The sequence below is a fragment of the Corapipo altera genome, unplaced genomic scaffold (genome assembly GCF_003945725.1).
Source record: "Corapipo altera isolate COAL_440 unplaced genomic scaffold, ASM394572v1 57, whole genome shotgun sequence".
In the NCBI taxonomy this organism is placed as follows: Eukaryota; Metazoa; Chordata; class Aves; order Passeriformes; family Pipridae; genus Corapipo; species Corapipo altera.
The window spans coordinates 8,474,914-8,500,361 of NW_020884905.1; the positions used below are offsets into that span (position 1 = coordinate 8,474,914).

Here is a 25,448-nt window from a genome sequence, read left to right on the forward strand (position 1 = left end):
TTTTACATCCTTTGCTTTGAGTATCTGTTCATCTGCTCACAAGGCTTGAGTGTTTGTGTTCTAAAACTGAACTACAAACTCCTTTACTTTTCGACGAGATTGCTTCTGAATTCTCACTTTGATATGTTTTCACATCCTTTTCCTAAAATGCACTTGCAAAATGTGTCTTCAATGACTGTTAACATTCAAAAGTTGCATTTGCCCACCTGCTTGTATGAAGAGAAAAACCAGCAGTGCATTTTGTTTTATGCCTGGTTGGCTACTGTATACTCATAGCAAGCCTCCCTCCATGTCTCTGACCTGCTTAAAAAGTCATCCCACGTACCGTCCAATTCTCATAACAATTCGAAAGGATAAGCGAGTTCCTCTTCATCTTAGTGTGTATTTTATCAGCAGTTTGTTTCAAACTTTGCTTTGCAAAGTGTCCTGAGGAACAGTAGAGGTGGGTTATTTCAAATTAGGGCAGGAAGTCCAATCTGGAACAGTTTGGAATTTGGAGTTGTCCTCTACATCCTTTGAGCTTACTGACACAACCAAGCTGCAGGAAAGGATTTGGAGTGAAGTACTGAAAGGACTGTGTTTTCAGAAGGGTTCTAGATACCGAGACTGTGTAGGGTTTTCTTTGCTTTCATGCCCTCAGATAATAGTCCTGTTTATTTTAAGACCCCTTGAGTGGGATGATTTTCAGTTTGTATTTCCAGTTCAGTGAGACCAGCGCTGAGGAGGGAGGCTGTGGGGAGAAACTTTGGATCTGGGTGTAGACTGAAGGCCCATCTTTCTCTGCAGAGAGTCACAACCAGCGGGGGAGGCCAAGCTGTGTCGCCGTGGACGAGTACGAAAGCGAGGGTGGCAGCATGATCAGCCAGACAGTGGCCATGGCCATCGCAGGGACATCCGTCCCCCAGCTCACTCGGCCCAGCAGTTTCCTACTCCCCTCATCGGTACAAATCCATCTCTCCCTATTCCTTAACCCACAAATCTGTCTCAACAAGCAAATATTTACATGTGCAGGTTCTGTAGGGCACGTATCAGTTTGCAGGTGGGTGTTATACGGGGAGGCAGAGGGTGAGAGATGAGGAACAAAGCACGTTTGCGTGCTGCTGTGTCTGTCTCAGAGGGGGTATAAGAAAATACCAAGCAGGAATAAAAACCAACAAACCTCAGAAAATGGAAGAATTTTCTTTTCTGATAAAGATTGTCTTGTTCTGAAACAGTCTGATAAAAGCTCTGTGAATTGCAATGGTCATTATGAACTCCAAGTCCTAAGCACAAACTCCTACCACATCTAATTCTGCCTGGCTGAAGACACAGATGGACCATTTTCCCTGTTCTCTGCACAGGCAGGAAATCCTGATGCTGGTAATAGGCAGGCCCTTCCATTTGTCCCTTCTCCTCCCTTTACTTGGGTATCAGGATCCTATTTTTGTGGGATTTATGTGCACTAAAATGAGACACTGACAGATGCATGAGATAATGAATGCAGCCTCGCAGCTTAACTCTTAACCTGCAGGAGGTTATTAAGGGCATCTTGAGGGAAGAAACTCATTCATATTAGTTGATGATTGAAGTGTTTGAGTGTGAAATCCACTGTCCTGACCTGTGTGCTGTAGAGTGGCAGGCAACACTCCACCTTCTCGACGGAGTCCAGCCGCAGCCTCCTGATCTGCCTCCTGTGGGTGCTCAAGAACGCGGATGAAAGTGTCCTGCAGAAATGGTTCACAGACCTGTCAGTGCTGCAGCTGAACCGCCTGCTGGATCTACTCTATCTCTGCGTGTCCTGCTTTGAATACAAGGTACTGCTGCATTGTTTGAACCTTCTGAAGGTCCTTCTGGGGCCTGCCCAGGACCTTTACGCTCCCACCCTTTACACGACTGCAGAAAGGCATTTCCTGCGCTCCCCAGAATATTTCCTGTATTTGGAATCCCAAGGCTAGGCATGTCTCTGTGCAACCTCGAGCCTTTTTCCATGTTTACTTCTCAACCATTTGAGTGTCTGTGTCTTGTTTCACTTCTAAAGCAGTTTGTGCTGCTTGACACATATCTGGGAATTGCTGCAGGGAAAGGGGATAGCTCTTGGTCACTTTGCGAAGAGAGTTTTCTGTAGCAATGCTGGACTCTGGGTAGTTTATCTACTTACCAGCTAAGCCTGTATTCCTTTCTTGCTGCATGTCTTTAGACAGGAAAGGTATTTTGAGTGGTTAATTCTTAAAAAATGTCCCAGATTGAAAGAATCTTCCTTCATGGTCTCGTTTGAAACTTGCAGGGCAAGAAAGTATTTGAAAGAATGAATAGTCTGACGTTTAAGAAGTCGAAAGACATGAGAGCCAAACTTGAAGAAGCTATTTTGGGAAGCATAGGGGCAAGGCAGGAGATGGTCCGAAGAAGCAGAGGACAGCTAGGTGAGTAAAGAAGTCCTCTGTGCCATCCCCCTTTTCCAAAAGCTGCTACTCCCACCCCCAACAGTTACTTGCACCCATCTGTGGTGTGGGATACAGACAGCAAGGCCCCTAGAAAAGCTGTTTGCAGTTTGCAGCATCCTTCAGTGGGTCTGCAAAATCTCTGAAAGCAATTTATTTGTTACTTGATTGCTTTTGTGTACATGAGATCACATTTATGGTACGTTCTTGCCCAAACTTCCTCCAGTGTAGCATCTTCCAGAGCCCCCTTCTCGTATGTCCTGTGCAAGGATCAGAGTGGAAAACAAACTGCTGATCTTCCATTGGTTCTGAAGATGCCTGGATATTTCTGCCAACTTAAGGAAACATGAAATAGCCAGTAGTTGGGGTAACAAGCACCTTCTGATTTTTACTGTTTGTAAAAAACAGTAATTTTTCTGAACACTCGAATTCAAAGGGTAGACTAGGGGTTAGGACAACAATCAGAACTGTAGTTTTCTCTCCTGCTCTGCCATACACGAGCCAGTCATCGTTGGCTAAGTGGGTGAGTGCCACAGCCTCGGACTCTAAGGAGTCATAACTTGCTGTCACCTACCACTTGTGAACAAATCTGGAGTTGCTACTTGTGCAACAAAAATGAGCATTAGCTGACTGTTGTGGTTTTGGTGTTACCCTGCAGAGAGAAGTCCTTCTGGGAGCGCGTTTGGAAGTCAAGAGAATTTGAGATGGAGAAAGGATATGACTCACTGGCGGCAGAACACAGAAAAGCTTGACAAGTAACTCTGCCTTATCCTTCTACATTAACCATGTGCCTATGAGAACAGGGTCCCTCTCCCCACAGAAGGTCACTGCCAGCAGTCACTTGACCCTTGTATGAGCAGGTTTGGGCCCTCATTGGACAGGGCTAGCAGTGTGCAAATGGCTTTTAGTCCAACACTGCCCCACTAACTTTTTGCTTTTCCGCTGTCCCTTGCTTCCTTAGGCTTTCAAATGAGATTTAAAGAGACTAATGCAATCCATTACTGCCTTAAAACCCTGCCCTAAGCTGTAGTTTAGAGGGAAGGCCATTAACAGTTTTCACAGATAGCATATATATCTCATGTCATATTTCCTTTATTCCATAAGAACATTCTGGAGTTCTCAAAGCTCGCTTTCCTTTCCTGTCCTAATCCATCACTTTGATTGTTTTTCCACATGTGCTGTGCTTTTAGAAGCCACAAACCAGCCAGGTACTGTAGCATTGGTGTGCAGTTCTTATAAATTGCCATTTTGTACATCTGCAGACTCAATCATCACAGCATTTTTTGTGATGCTTGGCAGAAGTTTTCAGTGTGTGTGTGCAACTGATTGGAATGAGCTCTTTTTGCTTATTACACCCATTTCCTTTAAAATTCCCTCTCTTGGTGTGGTTCAATCTGGAGGGCTCAGGAGTTGTGGCTGAGCTTCACTATGCGCATTTTCTGTTCCCTCAAATTGCAACCTGCAGCCTCCATCCTCCCAGCAAAAGAATTGTTCCTAATCACAGGAAAGCAATCTCAGTCCAAGTGAAGCTCTGAAGAAACTGAGGAATGAGGTCCTCAGAGCCCGGATGGAGATTGAGCCAAATTTTATCCTTGAAGACATTGACTCTTCGTAGAGTAGAAAGAAATTCTTCATGGCTTCTAATTGCTTTGTGCCCCACAAAAACGGAATCTCTTGTTATGTCAAGTAGTGGCTTTTTGTCCAAGGCTCCAGTCCTGTTGAGACATTGGGAAAGCCAAATGACCAGAGTGTTTCAGCCTTCTGAATGATGTGATGTAGATACAAATTCCAGAGCTGTGGGCAGAGTTACACGCGATTAAAATTTGACCTGCAGAACTCATCAGTTCACTGCTGACACTGGATCTGAGCCCTCTCCTTCCCAGAAGGATCTCACCTACGTGTTTTAACAGCTGTGGAATACTTTGATGGTCAAAGGATGGTATCTCACCTCACAAAATTAGCTGCTTAGATAACTCTGTAGACCTGCTTTCTAACCCTTGCTTGCTGTGACCTGAGTCCTTCCCACTCCCCTCCTGTGGATCTGCGTGTCTGGCGTACATAGGTAGAACCTGGCCCTGTGAAACCTCATAAACAAGACTTTTCCTGCCAAGAATTGTGGGGGTGGTGTAATTTTATGCAGATGGTATTATTCTGTGTAGGGCCAGGCCCCAAGCCTTCCTGCTCTGGAGATCCTGGGTGTGTGATCCAGCTCCCAGAGGAAGGAAGCGAAGTGTGGCAGGGAGCCAAATCAGCTGCCACTCTCTTAGTTGTGTATTTTACTTGGATTTTGTCATTCCCATGGGTCACCCTCCTGCCAGGATTTGGTCTGGCACAAGTCTGTCAGAGATGGCACCTGTGGCAGGACAGGCCAGAGCTGGGCTCTTTAAATACACAACTGGATCTCTGCCCAGTGCAGCTGGTGCTACTGGAATGAAGCGTTGCTGCTGAATTCCTGGAGCCACAGGTGTGAGTGGGTGTATGGACTTTGTAAGGCTTTCCAGGAAAGTGAGTGCCTGGCATGGAACAGCAAAACTGTGTCCCTTTCCTTGGAGAGGAAATTATTCTTCAGGAATTAGGTGGAATGTAGGTTGAACAGATAAGATTGCACCCTGGCAGTCTGCACTCTGTGCTGCACCCAGTGTAAATGCAGTTTACTAGCTCGTGTAGCACCACCTTGTGTCCATAGCCTATAGCTTAAAGCCATATGTTCTGTTCCTGGTTGTGTTGTCGCATGCCTAACGATGCTACTAAGCCAGTCTTGAGTTGGACTTGGGTTTTAACCATTGTTGTGTCCCTGGGAGAGTGACAAAGTCAGAAAGTAGTGAGCTCTCCAAGCATGATGAACGTAAAGCCTGTGTAAGTCTGTATATGTAAAAAACTGAGTCTTTCTTCCTGTCGTCTCAGTGGGTGCATTGAAATATCCTCACAGTGTTGTCCAGTAATAAATATACAAGTCATAACTGGGAATTTCCTGCTCACGAGAAAACATTTTTGACTGGAAAATATTTAATGTCTACTTCTTGATCAGAAAGTAATTTTACTGCTTTCTTTCCTCTGATTAGATCAAGGGCAGAGATAGAACACGAGGCACTTATTGATGGAAATCTTGCAACGGAAGCCAATTTGATAATTTTGGATACACTAGAGATAGTTGTACAGGTAAGGATGATTAGAAAATAGAGATATAATGACATTGTGATACCTGGGCAGGCAGCAGTTTGTTAAACAAAACCTTCTTGCTACTCTTCACTGTCTGAGAGCTGTCAGAACTGTTCAGCTGCTCTGCTGCAGCAGGAAAGGGGTAATGCCTCTCCTAATCCCAGCCTCTGGTTTTACATTGCAATACCTTTCTTCAGTCTTTTTGGAAGTTGTTTCCTTTTTGTAGTGTAGGAAATAGTTATTCAAAAACTCAGTAATTAACTATGAAATTTTCCAAGTCCTGCTCTATTCTGCCCTAAATCTACCTCAAGTCATGAGATTCTAGATCAGTCTTCTGTATCTGTACTCCCTTTGCATACTGCAGAAAAGTTTCCAGACCACTTGGTCTGTGTGCACAGGTGAGTGAGGACATGTGGCAGCTTTGTCCTCTTTCTGTACAAATGAAACCTGGGCACAGGCTGGGAGTAAGCCAAGAACACACTTTACGAATCCACCTGTGATCTGCAGAGAGATCCAGGAATCCCAAGGATTGCACCTTGTGCCTGAATAATCCAGCTGTGGCCTCTCCCTCTAGTCCAGCAAGGTCCCTGAAGGTCAGAGCCTCATCAACTAGAAAGTGTCATCATTCCATCAGCTTTATCCATGGGTCACGTGTTCATTACCTGGGGGTTGGTTCAGAATGTGGCTAAATGGGAGATTTCTCTGTGCCAAAGGGCTTTTTGTCAGAGCTATTTTCTCTCTCTCATACACACAGACATGCACAGGAGGTTCATTTTTGCTCATGCAAATCTTGGTTTCCCTTTTCAGACTGTTTCTGTGACGGAGTCCAAAGAGAGTATCCTTGGTGGGGTGCTGAAAGTGCTCCTGCACAGCATGGCCTGCAACCAAAGTGCACTTTACCTCCAGCACTGCTTTGCCACACAGAGAGCTTTGGTCTCAAAGGTGAATTCCCTGTGGATGCTGTAATATATCCTGACAGCACTGAGGGAGGATGGGACTGTTCCTTCCTTTGCATGGGGGTCACATCACCAAGCAGTCATTATTTTTTGCAGTATTGGTTTTCAGGAAGCGTGGTCTGGGGTTTGATAAATTGGTTTTCACTATCAAAATTTATGCATTTTGGGTTTAATCTGCACACAAAGGTACAGATCACACACCCCAAGTGGGCTTTGGGTTCCTACTGGGTGAGTGGGCAGAGGCACCTGGTCAGTAGGAATCACAAGGCACAAGTGGGATTTAAGCTGTACAAATCTCACTTAGAATGGATTTATTTTACTGGGCCTATAAAAACAAGGTCCTAGTTTTTGTGGGTGTGCTGGTAAAAGCTGAAAAATTTTAAGCTTGGGTTTCTGGAAGTGAAGTATATCGGTCTGAGGGTGTAGAGGTAGGAGCAAGTTGGGGAGGGAGGTAGAATGGGTTGCCTTCCAGTGCTGCCAGTCTGCTTTGCCTTACTGTAAAGTGAAGTGATTCAAATTATCATCATTCCCCTCAAAACAGAGGACATAGGGCTTGCTCTAATTCAAGTGTGTGCTCGCTGAGGATCGTACTGGCCTTTGTGTCTGAGTGCTTGTTCCCATCTGTCCAAGCTCTGATTTCCTGTTTTGCTGTGTCCCAGTTCCCTGAGCTGCTGTTTGAAGAGGAGACAGAGCAGTGTGCAGACCTGTGCCTGAGGCTCCTGAGGCACTGCAGCAGCAGCATCAGCACCATCCGGTCCCACGCAAGTGCCTCCCTGTACCTCCTGATGAGGCAGAACTTTGAGATTGGGAACGTGAGTATCCTGCACTTCACTGGGTTATTGCACATAAGGGGACTGGGGGCTGCTGGCTTTGGTTACAGACCCACACAGGGAGTAGCAGAACTGGGGGAACACCTTGGTTCTGGGCCCAGGGACTGTGAGGGGATGGATAGCAACAAGGTAACAATTAGTCCAGTTTTTAGGACAGACCAAAGCGAAAGCAACTACCTGGAATTGAGGCTGCAACAGGAGAGGGAGTTGAACATCATCCTCTTCAAAGTGTGTGAGAGGAGAGCATGCAAGAGAGAAAACAAAATCTTTTACCAGAGACCCTTTATCTGGAGCTAAATAATGCTGTCACCAAATTATGAAGGTTGGCAGCACCAGAGGTTTATTTTAATCACTGCTCTGAAACAGCCCTTTTTGCAAAACTGGAGTTTTCTGTATCAGGCCCCTGTCAGGAGGAGAGCACCATAGCCAGAGCACAGTGGCCACCGTAACCCTAACCCTAACACTAACCCTAACCAATCTCTAGGTTGCTGGAATAATAACAATATCTCTGTTGCAGAATTTTGCCAGAGTGAAAATGCAGGTGACCATGTCTCTCTCATCCCTCGTGGGGACATCCCAGAACTTCAATGAAGAATTTTTGCGACGTTCCCTGAAGACTATTTTGACATATGCTGAAGAAGATCTGGAACTTAGGGAGACAACATTTCCTGACCAGGTAAAAGACATATACCGCAAGAGGTGTTAACATATAGTTTATTAACAGGCTGTGCTTAAACCTCCATCTAGAACTGGAATTTGCATGCATTCCCTGAAGAAGGGTTTAATTTTGTTGGGTTTTTTTTTAACCATGTAAGTATGTAAAACCCAGGTCTTTTGATTAATTCTGACAAAATGCAAACACACAAAGATTCAGAGTAAATGTGGTCCTCACAGAACAGTCTGTAGCTCAATTCCCATTGCCACTTAATAAAACAGTGTATTTTTTACAGGTCCAGGATCTAGTGTTCAACCTCCATATGATCCTCTCGGACACAGTTAAAATGAAGGAGCACCAGGAAGATCCAGAAATGCTGATTGACCTGATGTACAGGTAGAATTTGCACTGTTGGGACAGTAGATGACAGTGCTCCACATGCTGTTTAAACAAGCTTTAGTACCTACTGCACTCCTGTATTCATGGTGTGAAGTGTTGGTGTTGCTGTGAGCTTTGATTACTTTTATTTTATTAGCAATTATTTTACTTTGAACTTACTCCTGTTTTAAACTGATCACCACAATTCATATTTTACCTAAAAACAACACAGCTACTTGTTGTTTGGGTTTGGGCTCAGGTGTTGCATATTTGAGCTCTTACAGGAATTGTTTTTGGAGCAGTTTTGGGTCTCAGTGTTCACAAACCTGTCTGTTGTGTTTGAATGTGGTGTTGATAGGTTTTGGTTGGTATTTAAGTAGCTTATCTTGGATAAAAATAGTTTCCAGTCCCCAGAAACCCCTGACAATCTCATCTTCCACCTGAGTAAAGACAAGTCTCCCTGCTGGCATCAGGGAAATCTTGAGGATCTTCCAGGACCTGCTAGCACAGGAGACTTTTTGGTGGTACATATGATGGTTTTCATATGCAAAAGATGTTCCAGAACCATATTAAGATCCCAACCACCAACTTCCATGATGTTGTCAGCACAAATGGCCCTGAAGGCTTCTCAGAAGTCAGCAGATGTTTTGTCATAAGCAGCCAGGCAGGTCTGCTCTGATCGTGCCACACCTTTGGCTTAATACCAGTGTCCAGGTGAAATGTGGGCTTTGGTCAAGAGCTTCAGCATCACCCAGGCTCCAGTTGCTCCCCCACCACTGACTGGCTCAAAAATCTACAGTTTAGGGTAACTTTCCATCTACACAGCTTCTTACCTCATGTATTTCTAGAGAGCCAAGCACTGAGGGTGATTGGTATTTTAGCAGAAGTAACTTAGGTACCGCGGGGAAAAAAATGTGCTGAGGTGCAATGCTGGCTCAAAGGGAAGTAAATGAAATCACAGAGGTTTTCTTTTCTGTCAGGATTGCAAAGGGCTACCAGAACTCCCCTGACCTGCGCCTGACGTGGCTGCAGAACATGGCTGGGAAACATTCTGAGAGGAGCAACCACGCCGAGTCCGCCCAGTGCCTGGTCCACTCCGCAGCCCTGGTGGCTGAGTATCTCAGCATGCTGGAAGACAGAAAATACCTCCCTGTAGGCTGTGTTACATTTCAGGTAGGAATTACCCTCTGTAATGGATTTCTGGGGTTTGTCACCTGCTGCTGAGGTACAAAGTATCTCCATGTGCCAGGTGTTCCTGTGCCAACCTACATGAACTGCGCTTACTCAGTTTTGTTGCATGAATAATATGCTGCTCTATAAAAATAGAAAGCTGTATTTTATGTACATTCTCTATAAAAATGGAAAGCTGCGTCTATAAAAACTCTAGGATCTGACTAAAAATCAGCTGGCTTTCAAAAAATTGAAAGTTGTTTAAACTGAGTAAAAGTATTTTATCTATTATCTCTCCTCAGAACATATCTTCCAATGTTTTGGAAGAGTCAGCAGTTTCCGATGATGTCGTATCACCAGATGAAGAAGGAATCTGTTCTGGGAAGTATTTTACAGAAGCTGGTCTGGTGGGATTGCTCGAACAGGCTGCAGCATCTTTCTCCATGGTAGAAGACTCTAATTTCTTTACCTCTCTTCTTCAACAAGCTCACACTGCTGGGCATTATGAAGGAAAATGTTTTCTCTCTGAGTATTTAATTCTATTGTAAATGCTTAATATGAATGGAGCATTAGGAATTTTAGTTGTTTAAGAAAGCCTGGTTTGCCCTCTGTGCAAAGGATGGGATCTGGGACCAGGAAGCCTTGGTGTTTTCCCAGTGTCCTTCCCTTCTCTCAGCACATTTGGAAATTCACAATAGGAAGAAAGGCCATAGTCGTTTTCCCTCTCTTCAGAAAGAGTGGGATGAGAGCCTTGTGTGAGCAGTGTGAATGGGAGTAGTGTGTCCAGAAACCAAGGAAAGTGAGTGAATTATTTACCACTGCACAATATGGAGCGTCATTCAGTGCGCTTAAGTACAAGCAGCAATAACTCCAGGGCAAAGACCTGGAATTCCTGCTGTGGTCTGGCTAAGCCACTCAATGCATTGTCTGCTATGAGCTGGATTCCCTCCCTGGGAGAGATCCTAAGGAAACTTCCCAAAGCCCATCTAATGGAGCAGCACAAGTGGATGCAGAAGTCACACAGGTTGAAGATGCTCTGAACAGAATGAGCTGTAGTGTGCACTTAAGCTTCCAGATTTAATTCCCATAGATTTGGTTAGGATCCTATTTAGCTTGTTATGCTCTTGTACCTATATCCATCCAAAATGTCTCAGGATTGGTTATGTTAATAATCCTATTTAATAGTAGCAGTGTGTAATGCAGTAGGCTCTTGATTTCAAGGGTAACTTAGGATTTTATTCCATTCATATCTGGGTATATTTTAAGAAAAGATGCTGATTACACCACAGTGATGTCTAAGCCACCTTTTGATTTTGCAGTTTTATCATTTAAATACTGGTAGTATGAATTAGTCTGGCTGTTGAATTGATGGAGCAATCTGATGGACCTTATTTTTATAGGCTGGCATGTATGAAGCAGTTAATGAGGTTTACAAAGTCCTTATTCCTATTCATGAAGCCAACAGAGATGCCAAGAAGTTATCTACTATTCATGGTAAACTGCAAGAAGCTTTCAGCAAGATTGTTCACCAGGTAATGGTTTGAATTTTCAGTTGCAGAGTGAATTGTGAGGAAACCTCAAATGCTCAGTGCGAGTAAAATGAAAAACTATTGTAATCATGATTCCACAAGAATTGTCAGATGGTGATCCACAGTAAATACAAGGATCACTGGCAGGATTTTTTCTCTCTGGACATTTAACATGAGAGAACATCAGAAATCAAGTTTTGTAACTTCAGAACTATTCAAGAGTTAAAAATTCCAGTCATCTGTCAGTTTATCCTTTCAGAGTTATTTTAAACTATGTTTTGCATGTCTTGCCTTTAGCCTGGGGGTTTTATTTGTCTGTTCATATGGTGGATAAATATTGAAGGAACCTTTCTAAACTGGGATGGTGCAAAAACCCGCCAACTTAGGGGCATTTGGTGAGAGACTGGGTGTCCTTCTTTGGATGCATGACTTATAATCATTGGAACCATTGCAGGTTTATAGTGCTTACTTTGATGGTCATGTTTTGGCCTTTGAAACTTTTTTTTGGTTTCTGTGACATGCCCTTTTTACTTTTCATTACACAGAGTACTGGCTGGGAGGTAGGTAACTCCATTTTAGTTAGTAAAGAACACTAATAGATTCTCCAGATGACTCACGCCAACGCTTGCCCACATGTGCTAGTTGTGGGTGTTTCTGTTGCTGTCTGCTGTTAAAACAATTCATTAACCAAAGAAATACCAATAAACTGTGGTTGTAGTAGGAAATTCTTCATAAGCAGCTGTAGGTAGTGCATGGATGCTGACGTATTCCACTAATGAGGTTCTTTGGTGAATGAGCCACTGTATCATCACTAGTTTGTTTTTATAATTTGTTTATATTTCTTTCCATCAGCATTGACACAGAATATCATCCCTCCATACCATGTTTTCACCCCACCCACAGGGGTCGATTTAAGCAATAATGCTCAGAGGTACCAAGACACAAACCTGGTTTCCTGCAGGTGCAGATCTTTTCTCAGAGGAGGAACTGCTTTGTTCTGTTCACCTAAGACCAGTCAATTTGTTATGTGGTGGTTTATCTGGCAACCAAATAGCTCAGTTGTGTTAACTGGGGTCAGTTTCGCTGCCTTCATTTTTGCAGGGGCTGTTTGCTCACATTTCAGTGACAATACACCACAAGAACCACATTTTTGGGTTAGAAATAGACAAAGCAGTTGGTTTTATCTGCAGAGCCAGTTTGACTCCAGCCCCAGTGACACAATGGGTACATGAGCATGGAGAAGTCTCAGAAGGCATTTAAAATGTTCTGTGAATATGATGATATTTGCTTAGGCTTCATCTTTCCAGTTTAGCTCTGCTTTTCTGTGAATCAGGCAACTCATTTTAGGCCATCTTACTCCAGGTTTGCACCACAGGAGAGCATTAAAGCCCACACTGAGTGAACTGGGGCTGAGACCACAGGTCTTTGATGTGCGACATAAATAATTTGGGCTGATGATGTCTGAATGTCAGCTTTAATTCCAGCCTAGAAAAAAATGAAATTAAAAATAAACCCTGACACTTAAGGGCTGGCCCTGTAAATCATTTCCTTATTCCCATGAAAGGTCCCAGCAGACGAGGCAGCACAGCAGCCGAGAGTACCTGTTGTAGGTGTGTAAATGATGGAAATATGTTCAATAGACAATAAAAGTGAAGGCCTGTGAGCATCTATTTTATTAGTCTGCCCCTAAATCGACCCCTGGAGAAACTCCTGCCATTGGTTATGATTCTAACATCACTTGGTCATGTTTTACTGCATGGTAAAAGACACCTGTGGTTTCAGTTCTTCTCTGTCATCGTGCTCCTTCATTGCCACACTTTTTCTGACCTTTGTGCTTTGTAGCTTTCAGGTTTGTTGCATGTTTTGCCCTTTTTCCTTATTTTAAATATTTTAATTGATGCTCGCCCTTTTATTTTTTTTTTATTTTAAAATTTATTTGCTGCCAATTTGCTGCTTGTTTGTTTTTTGGAATTTCCCTAATTAAATACTTTCTGTTTTCTCCTCTATTGCCCTGGTTGCTGACCCTCCTCCCCACTCTTACTATTGTCTGTTGTGGTAAGTTCCTACTTGTGGAATTTTTTTCCCCTTTCTCTTCCCTCCCCCCCCTTTTTGTTTTTTGTTTTACACTGTGGAAACCCCAATTTCATTTTACCAAAGAGCTATGCCAACAGCAGGACCCCCTTGTGTCACAAGGACAGTAGTGTTGCCAACTGCAGGAATTAAAATATCCCAAGTCTGTCACCAAAGCATTTCTGAGCTCTCCTTAAACACACCAAGTGGTGGGGTTTGTGTGTTTGTTCATTGAGTAAATGTTGAATTAATTCTTTTCATTATTTATACTTATAATTTTCAATTAATACTTTTCAGTTAGAAAAGTTAGGAAAAGTCTTTGCATGAGAATTTAAAAGTGCTTTTAAAGGCATGCAGGGGGAGGTTGCCATTGAATAACAGGAGCTAATAATTTCAAAAAAGTCAATATTGGAAGACTCATAGTAGTTGGCAACACTGCAGAGGACCTTGACTTAAAATCGAGGAAGGAAATAACTGCTGAGTTTGGTAAAGATGATTGGATTCTGCGTTTTGAAGGAGTTACTTTTATTTCTACACCCTTCAGGCAGCTGCTGCAGTCTTGGTCTCAGTGAAGAAAGCAGATGATCATTCTTGCATCTGATGTTTTTTTAAATCTTGTTGGCAAAGCTTTTTGTGTTTGTGCAAGAGATAACCCTAAAACTTTATTCCCAGCAATTTGGAAAGGTATTTACCATGCATAATAACAAATCATGAACCTTCATAAGTCATGGTGGCTGTTATCTGCTCTGCCAGTTGTGTGATGGCTATTCAGTGTTCACCTTCATTCTCCTCTCTTCCCGAAGTCCTATTATTTTTGATAAAATAATAGGAGATACAATGCTTTTAATAATTCCTCCCTCATATCTGCATTTTTAGCTCTTGTCAGAAGCAAAACCAGGGAGTATTGTTATTTGTTTAGTTTTCACTACTGTGGCTGGAAAGACTTTGGTATTGGATAAGTATCAAAGATACCAGTGCAGAGCCATCCCCTATTCCCAGTGCCAGGATGGAACTGAGCTCTCCTGATCTCAGGGAGCTTCTGAGTGTCCATGGGAGGTATGGAGTGGTCTGTATGTGTTTGCTCCCCAAAGGAATTTGTTTGCAGGCACAGATTCCCAACATGAGTCACATCAGGGAGTAACAGTGCTCTTCACTGCTGGTTCTTCTCCCTGGGATCCTCATAACTGAGTTGAGCACCTGGATTTATCAGGAAAAGCCAGTGCAGCTGCCTGGAACAAGGAGCTGCCTGGGCAGGTGTCCACGTGGCAGATACTTGTAGGGACCAGGTTCTGCAAATGCTTCATGCCCTGAAAAGCACTTGCCAAGTAGGAAAAAGCTCATGAATTAGAAGAGCAGTGTGTCCTCCGTCACCCTATGCCCATGGTTTGGGGCAGCATCCCCCCAGCTTCCATGAGGAGCATGTCCAAGTCTTGTGTAAGGTTTGGGGAGCTGTTTCATATGGCAGTTCCCCTCAGGCAGACATGGAATCATGGAATGGTTTGGGATGGAAAGGACCTTTAAAACCATTTGGTTTCAACCTCCTGCCATAGGCAGGGACACCTTCCAGCAGGTGCTACCTTGGGAATTACTTTGACAAAGGAACCATGGAATCCCAGCCTTCTGCCTGCAACATTGAGATGGAAGAAAATAGCCCAGGAAGCTGGAAATGCTGGGCGTTGAGGAATTTAAGTGTGGATAAAATTATCCAAAACTGTGGCTTTGAAAAGACACTGATGAATAAAAAGGGTTCAGTAGGCTGCTCATGGGTCCAGAGGGATGGACGCTGGACAAAGGCAGGGAGTCCAGGGAAATAGCAACTAGATGTTGCCAGCTGCCACTTCCAATAAAACAGCAACAGCTTTGCAGCAGAAGTTCACACCCTGGGAGGTGCTCCTGGGATCCTGGGGTGTGTATGAAACCCTGCAGTCTGCATTGGCAAGTGGGGCTGGATAAGAGCCCCTCTCTGCAGAAGGGATGTGCTAGAGCAGGGATCCAGGGAACCTGGGCAGAGCCACGTGGTGTTTCTTTGGGATGAGGGCTGCTGTTTATCCCAGGTGGCTTCAGGAGAGCAGAGCTCACTGATGCCCAGCTCTGAAGTGGAAGTTTTTGGACCTCAGGCACCTACAGCATGGTGTTCCAGAGTTTGCTCCAGAGTTTCCTCCAGCCCAGGAGAAGTCAGTGGCTTGCCATGACGGTGCTTTCTCCAGTCTGGAGTTTAGCTGAGGTTTTTTTTATTTTAGTTTGGCTTATCTATCCTCTTTGCCTTCCATAGATCATATTCACCGTCACCACAAGAGATCAGTTTTGCCATAGCAAAATACTCAAATCAAACAGTACCCAGCAGCCAGAACACCTGTAAGGGCTGTTTAAAGCCCAAATCTCTCCCAGATCAGGAACACTGAGCATTCTAAACTGCATCACACTTTCTCACGAGAGTAAAGGTGAACATTTTAAGAGTTTCTTGCTGAAAGGCATCCCTGGTTTGTGCATGCACTGAGTTTTTTTAACAAAAGCAAAGGTGTGTTTAATTTTAAAGCATTTTTCTTCTCTCTCTCTCTCTTAATCAGATTTTCTTTCCAGCAAAAATCTTTCTTGTTTCTCTACTTCTGTTGCGTTTCAGGGCCAAATTCACCACTGGCTCACGTGGAAGCAGGTACATGACACAGGATTGCATCTGCTTTCACCAGGAGTGACTTTGGCCCTCTCTCCTAAACAGTAGTTACTAGAGGAGAGTGTAACACCTCCCAGTTGAAATGCTGGTTAAAAAGCACTTGTGTGGGTGTGTGTGAGTGAACTGAACATTGACTTCAGCCCAATCCTGCAATTACTGGAGAGTGGATTATGGGGGTAATTGGTACTGGGTGTTTTCCAGTGGGTCTGTGTGCAGTGTCCTCCCTGGCAGGATGGCACCAGCTGGGCTTTCCTGTGCCTACAGGCTCAGGGTGTCTACACAGGGTTTGTTGAGCCTGGAATAATCACCCCAACGAAGAGACTTGCCTTTGGCTGCTCCTCAGAGACATCTGACACTTCTTGAACTGAAAGAGATTAGGTTTAGATGGGATATTGGGAAGAAATTATTCCCTGTGAGGGGGCTGAGGCCTTGACCCAGTTTGCCCAGAGAAGCTGTGGCTGTCCCATCCCTGGAAGTGTCCAAGGCCAGGTTGGACGGGACTTGGAGCAACCTGGGCTAGTGGAAGGTGTCCCTGTCCACGGCAGGGAGTGGAACTGGATGAACTTTAAGGGCCACAGTTCCATGGGGACACCTCCAGGCTCCTCCTGGGCTGGGAGAAGTCATTGCAGGGTTGGGCTAATGGTCGTAACTGATCCATGTAATTCCATGTTAGTTTATAATTTCATTGTGGTGTTTGCTGCTAAGTGCATCCATGCTGAGTTTCAGGTGTGTTTTTTCTTTCTCTTCTTTCTTTCTAATTTTTTCCTTTGTTTTTTTAATTTCTTTTTTATTTGGCATAAATTCAGGAGCCTGCCTGCAGCTCTGCTTGAGGGTGTGTGTGTCTCCACCCTGAAATAACCTCTTGTTTCTTCATGTCTAGGATGGAAAGAGGATGTTTGGCACCTACTTCCGAGTTGGTTTTTATGGAACTAAGTTTGGAGACCTGGATGAGCAAGAGTTTGTTTACAAGGAACCCGCAATAACCAAGTTGGCTGAAATTTCCCATCGGCTTGAGGTGAGATGATTTAACTGGCAGTTTAACTGGTTTCCATCAGCTATTTAATAGGAACAGTCCCTTAGCAAAGCAGTTTGCATGACCCTGTGCAATGGCCCAGAGATGGGTCTGGTGTCCCCTGTCCTCCTGCCGGTGCCACCTCTTCAGGAGGAGTAAAGGAGAAGAATTCCACAGGAATTCCTGCAGCAAGAGCTGCAGATCCGATATGATCCTCCCAGACTTTGTAGTGCATCATATTATCATATGTTTGCATATGTTCAGCAACTCAGTATGAATGGGATGAAATAGGCTTGGAAAGAAGCTGAGATGCCGTAAAGAAGCTGAGATGCCTTTTGTGATCTGACTTTCAGAATATATAGCATTTTTTGTCATTTCATTGCCTTCACATCATGTTTCTCTGCTGGTGGAGATTGAATCCTCTAAGGTGTCTCAATTTCCAAGCCCTTGAGGTGGGACATCACAGATCTGAAGTTTGTTTCAGCTGTGACACACAAAGGCTACTCTGGTTAATCTGACTGTGGCTTGGGTGCAGCTGCAGGTACCACCCAGGGATCATCTCATGTTTGGTCTGGCCTGGTTTTGTGCCAACTAACCTGTGTGCAGACACTGACGTGGGTCAGAGCCTGTTCCCATGACTGTTCCCTCCTGTGTGCATGTGTGAGGCCATCCCCAGTGGGAGAGGAAGGGTGTTGAGCAGCCTGGCTCCAAGCTGTGCCATATTCCTTGTCCTCATTCCTCATTCCTCTGGACCCAGAGGGCAGACCTGGCCTGGTTTATTTGCTGGAACAGATCCCATGTCATGTTGTTGCTCCCAGCAGTTGAGCTCTGTCACATTGTGCTGAAGGCAGCAGCGTTGGTGAGGTTTAAGCTCACAAAGCTGAGTTCAGAGCCTGGCCTTTCACCCAGCCCCAACTATGCCACGCTCTGGGATTCCCCGAACTGACCCGTGTCCAGTTGAGCTCACAGACGCACAACAAACCCAAATGCCTTGTTCAGAACCAGGCACCATTGGAAGGCTCCCGAGTTCTTCTGCCTTCCAGGGCTTGTTTTTTCCCGTGGCCCCTGGAATGTGACTGATGGAATTCTCCCAGTTTCAGCAGATCACATTCAGCCCCAGGACAGCTTCTGTCGGAGCCATGTGGAGCTTCCCCTCCCCTGAATGTGCCTTTGTCCCTCCAACCCCCATCGCTCAGGGCTGCATATGATGTTTGATTTCAATTCATTTGCTCTTGGTCGTAGGGATTTTATGGAGAACGGTTTGGGGAAGATGTACTGGAAGTGATTAAAGACTCAAACCCTGTGGACAAATGTAAACTTGATCCTAACAAGGTAAGAACACAAAGCGCAGGTTTAGAAGTTGAACAGGTCCTGAAAGTGTGCAAACGAAGTGGGACAAATCCTGCCCTCAGTTTCACCAAGTAGGCCACAAAATCCACATACTTAGTGTTTCGTGACTGCTTGGGATAAAAATTCGGGAAAATAATTCCAGCAGAGGGATGCACAATTAGCCATTCCTTTTCCTGCCCTGATAGTGGTTGGTGGGAAGGGAGGAGATGAAAGGCCGGCAGAGGCCTGGGCTGTGTTTGCCTTTCTCTGCTCTCTGCTGAGTGGAGGGAATGACTTTGCCATTCAGTGGTCTCTGGCTTTTGTGCAGCTGCAGCATTTTGTCATCCTTGTGCCATGTCCTTTAAGTGTAGCTGAAAGAACAGGAGCATGCCTGGGAAGCAGGACTGTGGCTCAGGACAGGGTGTTACCTGCAAGGAAATGTTTAGATTAGAGATCAAGAAAAAATTCTTCCCAGTAAGGGTGTTGAGACCCTGGCACAGGTTGCCTAGAAAAGCTGTGGCTGCTCCATCCCTGGAAGTGTCCAAGGCCAGGTTGGAGCAATCCAGTCTAGTGGAAGGTGTCCCTGCCCATGGCAGGGGGATGGAACAAGATGAGCTTTAGGGTCCCTCCCTACCCAAACCCATCTAAGATTCTCTGATGTGAAGGGCATAAGAGGAGAAGGGCATTGAACTGTGCTTTATCCAGTCCACAAAATGCTGGGCAGCTCCCAGCACCCCTGGTCATGTCAGTGTGAGTGTGATTTTCCTGAGTAAAGGCAAAAAAACTAGTCCTGTTTTTTCCCGTGGTGGCTTTGGGAGGACAGAGATCAGCTGGGGTATTGCAGTGCTAAACACAGAGTGAAGCTGTGCTGTGTGCCTGCCCTGAGCCGTGCTCCTCCCTCAGGCCTACATCCAGATCACCTACGTGGAGCCCTACTTCGACACGTACGAGATGAAGGACAGGATCACGTACTTCGACAAGAACTACAACCTGCGGCGCTTCATGTACTGCACCCCCTTCACGCTGGACGGCCGCGCCCACGGCGACCTGCACGAGCAGTTCAAGCGCAAGACCATCCTCACCACGTCCCACGCCTTCCCCTACATCAAAACCAGGATCAACGTCATCCACAAGGAGGAGGTGAGGCTGGTGCCGTTGGGGAATTCTGGGGTTTGAAGGGTAGTGCTGCACCAGGCTGTGCGGTGCGGGAGACACCTTCATCTCGAGTTTATAAGAAGGAACTTCTCCCTGCTCCTGTTCAACCTAAACTAAGCCCAGACTGATTTAGTGATGTATCTGCCCTGCCACCCCCAGCCCACAGCAGCTGGTTCGTGCAAGGGCCCTTGGTGAGCTTTGTAGGCCAGGTTGGACAGGGCTGGGACAAACATGGTCTGGTGGAAGGTTTCCCTGTCCATGGCAGGGGGTGGAATGAGATGGTCTTTAAGTTCCCTTTCTGTGGGAAAACCATTCCATGGTTCTGTGATAATGCAGGATGCTCCCTTCTGTTCTGCTTGATCAACATGTCCTTTGCTCTGTGTTGCAGCGCACCTGCATGGCCCCAACAACTCTAAGCCAGTGGGGCCTTGATGCTTTGTAGAGAGATTTATCCATGGCTTAGTTAATTTTCCAAGGGTGGACAGGATCAGATGTGATCACTGGGACACAACGAATGATACTTGGGGACTGGCAATGCTGTAACTGCTGGCTGCAGTGACCCAAAGGGACATGAGTGCCACTTAGAAGAGTCTCAGAGAGCTCTTGAGTACCCAGAAACACATTTAAAAATCAAACTTGGTCTTGATGTTCCTAAACTAAGACTGAGACGATCTGTTTCTGCATTGCATCTGCTCTACTCTGTCAGTCTTGTCGGTGTCCTCCCCCACTTGTTGTGCCGCCCCACCGTGCCCTGGGTGTTTCTGAAGGTCTGTGCCTGGTTGCCAGTCTCAGCCATAACCAACATCCTCTGTTCTGGCCACTTCCTCAGATCATTTTGACGCCCATTGAAGTTGCCATTGAGGACATGCAGAAGAAAACACAGGAATTGGCTTTTGCCACCCACCAAGACCCTGCAGATCCAAAGATGCTGCAGATGGTGCTGCAGGGATCAGTAGGTACCACAGTGAATCAGGTGAGGATCGCTGTTCAAACTGGATACTCTGGGATGGTACATATCACTCTGTGCCTTGCATGTGCCTTATTTCTGAATTACCTTGGAATTTTTTCCCCATTCACTCTATGGGATGTGTTTAAGGTCACTGGTAGGTCTAGAACAGCTGGTCTCAGTGATTTTGCCACTTAAGTAGAAGTCCTGAAAATGTTGAAAGTGGCTGGAAAGAGACATCTTTCACTCAGTTACCTGCTCCGTCCTTGCACTTACATTTATTTTTGCCTGCTTCTCCTCCTCCCTGTTTTATTGCTTTCCCTTTGGTTAGCCAACCTCTGGGGGGTGAAAGCAATTTTGTGTCCTGTTGTGGGTTTTGAACAAAATGGAAAGCAAAACTAATGAGTGAGCAGAGAAAAACTGAGGGAATATGAGTAAAGCGCAATGCACAAACTGGAAAAAAACGAGCTGGAATTCCGAGTTCTGGGTTGAGTTTGCAGTGCTGGCAAACACTTCCAGGGTTCCATCTGTATTGTTTAAACTTTGCCTTAGTTGTGAGTTGAGCAAACTTTGTCAGGAGTCCTTATAAAGGAAAACAAGTGTAGAATCTGTGCAGTTTCTCACACTGTTTTCCAGAAGCGGGGTTTTATTTAGAACAAAAACGGCCTAAAAGAGATTCAGTTGTCATGATGTTTGGTGGTTTATGCCAGATTTACCAGATGCAGGTCTTCAAGATGCTTTTCTGTAAGGAAATGTTCTGGTTTATGGATGTTTCTACGTGTATGAGCTTTCTCCTGTGATTGGATACAACAGACAGTTCTGAGAAACTCACTTTTTCACTTCTGCTCCTACAGGGACCATTAGAAGTTGCACAAGTTTTCTTGTCTGAAATACCCAATGATCCAAAGCTCTTCAGACATCACAACAAACTCCGGCTCTGTTTCAAAGACTTCACAAAAAGGTATGGAATGTGCTTCCCAAACCACCTGCAAACTGCAGACTCAGCACAGCATTTTTACAAGCACCCAGAAATTTAAAAAAAAAAAAAAATTGGAATAAAAATGTTCTGAGCAAATAGATCCAGTGGCAATGCAGAATAAATGGCATTGCTGATACAGTTCCTTTCATACCCTTTATTTAAATTACATCTCTGCAAGCAGAAGAGTTCCTGATGAACATCCCAGTCTGCTATTTATTAATCTTCCCTGGTTCTATCCATCTTTAAATCCTCTGGAACTGGAAGTGGCTTTGTGAAGATCAGCTTTTCATTTCTCCTCAGAGAGGATAAACATAACTGGAGAGTAAATTACAATGAAAAAGGAGTTGTCACTCTGGAAGTGAAATGGAAATTGGAAATAGGACACCCTCTCCTTCTCCTGTGGACACCTGGAGGTTTAGCTGTGTATGTCACCCAAAAGCCAAGATAGAAAAGGATTTTATGTCATCCCAGAGGAACAGAATGGATTTTTTTGTGCTATTAGTTTAACAAATCAGCAGCAAACAGGTCCTTTTAGCCATACCCAGGTTTCACAGAGTTTGTTTCCCAGGTGTGAAGACGCTCTACGCAAGAACAAGAGCCTGATCGGGCCAGACCAGAAGGAATATCAGCGGGAGCTGGAGCGGAATTACCACCGGCTAAAGGAGGCCCTGCAGCCCCTCATAAACAGGAAGATCCCTCAACTGTACAAGGCAGTGCTGCCAGTCACGTGCCACAGGTGGGTGTTTGATTTTCCTCTCTCAGCAGGGATAAGGAGAGTGGAAAACCAGGGATTGGGGTGTCTGATATTCCCAGTGAACCCGCAGCATCTGTTTGGTTTCAGTTGTGGCTCTTTTGGCTGAGTCCATCTCTGTCCCCTCCTGTCCTGCCTGAGAGCACATCCCCTTCCCAGCAGCTGTGGCAGGTGGTGTTTGCAATGTTCCTTTTGTTCTTCAGCTGTGACAATTCTTTTTTTGTTTCCATCCCACATCCCATTCTTCTTAGATGCAAAACCACCCTCACTGTGGCAGGACTTTGACACTGGTTTATTCCTAGTGAAACTGGAATGAGGTGCTCCAGGGGCAGGCAGGGTGGAAAAATAATTTGTGTCTTCCATGCTGGAAGGCCAGGAAGGTGAAATCTGGGCTTTTTGTTTGTCTGCAGTGAAACAGAACATAAAACCCCCACAGGGAATCAGAGGATCATAGAGGGGTTTGGGTTGGAAGGAACCTTAAAGCTCATCCAGTTCCACCCCCTGCCATGGGCAGGGACACCTTCCACTATTCCGGATTCCTCCAAGCTCCATCCATCCTGACCTTGAACACTTCCAGGGATGGGGAATCCACAACCTCCCTGGGCAGATCAGAGGATGAGGCAGGTCATGGATAAAGCAGGTCAAAGCCCGTATCAAAAAGGTGGCCTTCGCTCCCTGTCCAGGTTTGGGATGTTTTAATCTCTCCCCAGATCATGCACTATTATCTCAGCTGCCCTCTGGAGGCAGTTTTCACTGGCTGGGAATGGTGGGAATACCAGTGCTTCCCTCCCTACCCAGCTGGGAACTTCAGAACCACTTTTGGCTTGGTAATTATTATCTAATCTTGTGAAATTCAGCCTGTGCAGGGAACCTAATACAGGTGTGATATAGAATATCCCGAGAATTATAGAATATCATGAGTTGGAAAGGACTCACAAAGATCATCTAGTCCAACACCAGGTATTCCTGGCAAATTGCTCTTATATCTGTATTCGAAAGACAAATAAGATTTCAGTAGGGCAGGTGGTTTGTGCTGCTTCCCTTGTGTACACATGAATTAAACTTTCTGTCAGTTTTCTGGGTGGTTGGATGGTACCACATCCAAACCCAAACACAATTCACTGGAAAAGCAATGAGTTCATGCCAGTGGAGTTAATTTTTGTAGAAAATACTGGAAATCAAGTACAGAGTCATTCATCTGATGAGGCTTATTTCACCGTGGAAAATCTGAGCTCATCATTGTATTTTCTCTCCCTCAGAGACTCCTTCAGCAGGATGAGCCTTCGCAAAATGGAAATCTAAACGAGTTAAAAACCAAAATAATAAAAAAAGCACTTAAAAATTAAGGTTTTGAAAAGAAAAAGAGCCTTGTTATCAGCGCTGGGAATCAAAGAAGTTTTATTGTGAAATAAAACTTGGACTTCATCCTGGACATCCCTCACACCTCTTCCTCCATCAAAGTGTTCAGTGGCCAAAAATCATTATGAATTGTCAAATGTAGACTTAACAATGTTTGGAAAAAAAAAAATCATGGCAGTGGTATCCAGAGTATTGGTGATGAGCTGTAAACTTACCTGTTTTTTAAGGCATTTTTATGACTCAAAGGTACACTAAACGCATTTACCTTTATTTATAGCATTACCTAATGTTAAATTTATTTACTTTTAGTTCCTATATTTAATTTATATTAGGACCATACGCCAATGCATTTTGGAAGTTTTTAATGTAGTGATGATGGTTATTTTGATGGTACTATTAAATATGTGAATGTTTACACTTTAATTCCCTGTGCATTGGACTTCAGAGCTCACCATCCCTGGGGAAAAGTTTCAGAGAAAGGTAAGTCTTACAGCAACACTTATTAACCAAGTGGTGATTTTTTATTATCCCAGTCCTTTTTCTTTGGTAACTTTGCTGCAAAGAAAAATAATTCCATCTGTAGCCAGCAGAAGGCTGGATGGAGGCAGATGTTGGTACCACTTCACCTCTTCCAGTACTGTGAGGTAGAGTTCCAGCTTGATTTCTGTGTGTACGTGGTCATTTCCACCAGGTGGGAAGTATAAACATCTCCTCATCACTTGGAATTAGCAGTGTCCATGCAACTAAACTGCTTTTGTGTCCCTTTTTTAATTTAAAACCTAATTTCATGAGGAAAAAAGAACATAAAATGATATCACAGTTAAAAGTGTACATAGAAAGCATTCTTTGCATTGTTATTAATGTAAAGAAAGCATGTTTTACAGCAGTGATTTTGGGGTCTAACACAGCACTTGGAGGAAGCAGCAGATTTGGAGCTGAGTACCCAACGCCTAAATCTGGTCCTTTATATTTTTCTTCTCTGTGTTGAACAAAGTCCCTTGGAAGAGGTGGTATGTGATTGAACACAAGCTTATTCTCTCTATATAAATACATACATATGCATCTATATAGGTGAATACACACAAAAAGTGAATTTGATAAACATACTCTTTATATATATATATATATAAAAGTAGAAGGTTTATACATGAAGTGCCCACCTTCCTGCAGCAGCAGTGAGGGTTTAGGTGGGGTTTAGGTGTTGTCCTTGATACTTATTTCAGGTTGTTGGAAGTGCTGTGGCCAAGGGGTGTGTTGGGAAGGTACAGTTCTGCCGATTTTCCCTCCTTCTGTCAGCTTCACAGATTTTGGGAATGTTAAGTGTGTCCATCTCTGATCATTTCCCTGGAACATGAATAATCCTGAACTAGTTGTGTCATGGGATGTAACAGAGGAGCACCTGCCTAAAGAAAAACACCAACTCTGACCTTTTAAGGGATATTTAAAGCCCAAGGGTGTTGACAAGGCTGTGGAAGCATTATAAGAGTCAGGGACTCTCATAATGGAAAATATTAAGGAAGGAGGGAGTGGCTTTGCAAGACATCTACAGGAAGAGGCATTGAAAATATTTACACAGTGAAAAAGGGGGAACAAATCCAAATAAGCATGAAAGAGCGAAACTTTAATTTACAGCAGTCCTACTCTAGGACATGAGTTACTGCAGCAAGTGGTGAGTTCAGGAGAGTGGCAAGTGGTGCTCAAGTAAATCTCAAAAAAACCCCACCCCCTGCTCCCTCTCCCTGTGCCAGAGGAGTGTTTTTCATTCAGCATCTTTCTGTTCAGCTGCCACAAAGAATCTTCTCCCACGCTTTATGCTATGATGGAAGACAGCTGGGTCTTCCGCACATTTTATTTTGTTGTATATAATGGCATTTTGTTTCCTTGGAAACACTCCTAATCCTGCAGTTGAATGAAAAAGATAATTCTTGGGTCAGGTGTGGAAAAATAAACTTTCATTTGCAGGCTGAATTCAGCAAACCTTAAAAAATTGCATTCTGTAATAGGATGGGGCTGCCCTTGCAAGGTAAGATCACTGTTATTTTTTTAATGTAGCTATATCTTGGTTTAGACTCTGAAATTATT

General features: G+C 44.4%; 1 protein-coding gene across 13 annotated transcripts in view; it reads left to right on the top strand.

The window, feature by feature from the left end:
* Positions 1-23,330, top strand: part of DOCK7 (dedicator of cytokinesis 7) — a 95,066-nt gene extending 71,736 nt beyond the window's left edge. For 4 of the 13 annotated variants that reach the window (XM_027651749.1, XM_027651754.1, XM_027651756.1 and 1 more), the window contains 21 exons: positions 787-941; positions 1,611-1,793; positions 2,264-2,399; positions 3,076-3,172; positions 3,608-3,625; positions 5,480-5,576; positions 6,384-6,518; positions 7,192-7,344; positions 7,880-8,038; positions 8,313-8,413; positions 9,376-9,568; positions 9,868-10,011; positions 10,966-11,097; positions 11,640-11,654; positions 16,725-16,850; positions 18,090-18,179; positions 19,080-19,316; positions 20,161-20,304; positions 21,132-21,238; positions 21,825-21,992; positions 23,267-23,330. In XM_027651749.1, coding sequence (XP_027507550.1) covers positions 787-941; positions 1,611-1,793; positions 2,264-2,399; positions 3,076-3,172; positions 3,608-3,625; positions 5,480-5,576; positions 6,384-6,518; positions 7,192-7,344; positions 7,880-8,038; positions 8,313-8,413; positions 9,376-9,568; positions 9,868-10,011; positions 10,966-11,097; positions 11,640-11,654; positions 16,725-16,850; positions 18,090-18,179; positions 19,080-19,316; positions 20,161-20,304; positions 21,132-21,238; positions 21,825-21,992; positions 23,267-23,309 — 2,633 coding nt within the window. In that variant the 3' untranslated portion in view covers positions 23,310-23,330. Of the gene's footprint in view, positions 1-786; positions 942-1,610; positions 1,794-2,263; positions 2,400-3,075; positions 3,173-3,607; positions 3,626-5,479; positions 5,577-6,383; positions 6,519-7,191; positions 7,345-7,879; positions 8,039-8,312; positions 8,414-9,375; positions 9,569-9,867; positions 10,012-10,965; positions 11,098-11,639; positions 11,655-16,715; positions 16,851-18,089; positions 18,180-19,079; positions 19,317-20,160; positions 20,305-21,131; positions 21,239-21,824; positions 21,993-23,266 lie in introns of all 13 variants that reach the window. The other 9 variants (XM_027651752.1, XM_027651761.1, XM_027651757.1 and 6 more) reach the window with 4 other exon arrangements.
* Positions 23,331-25,448: the final 2,118 nt, after the last annotated feature.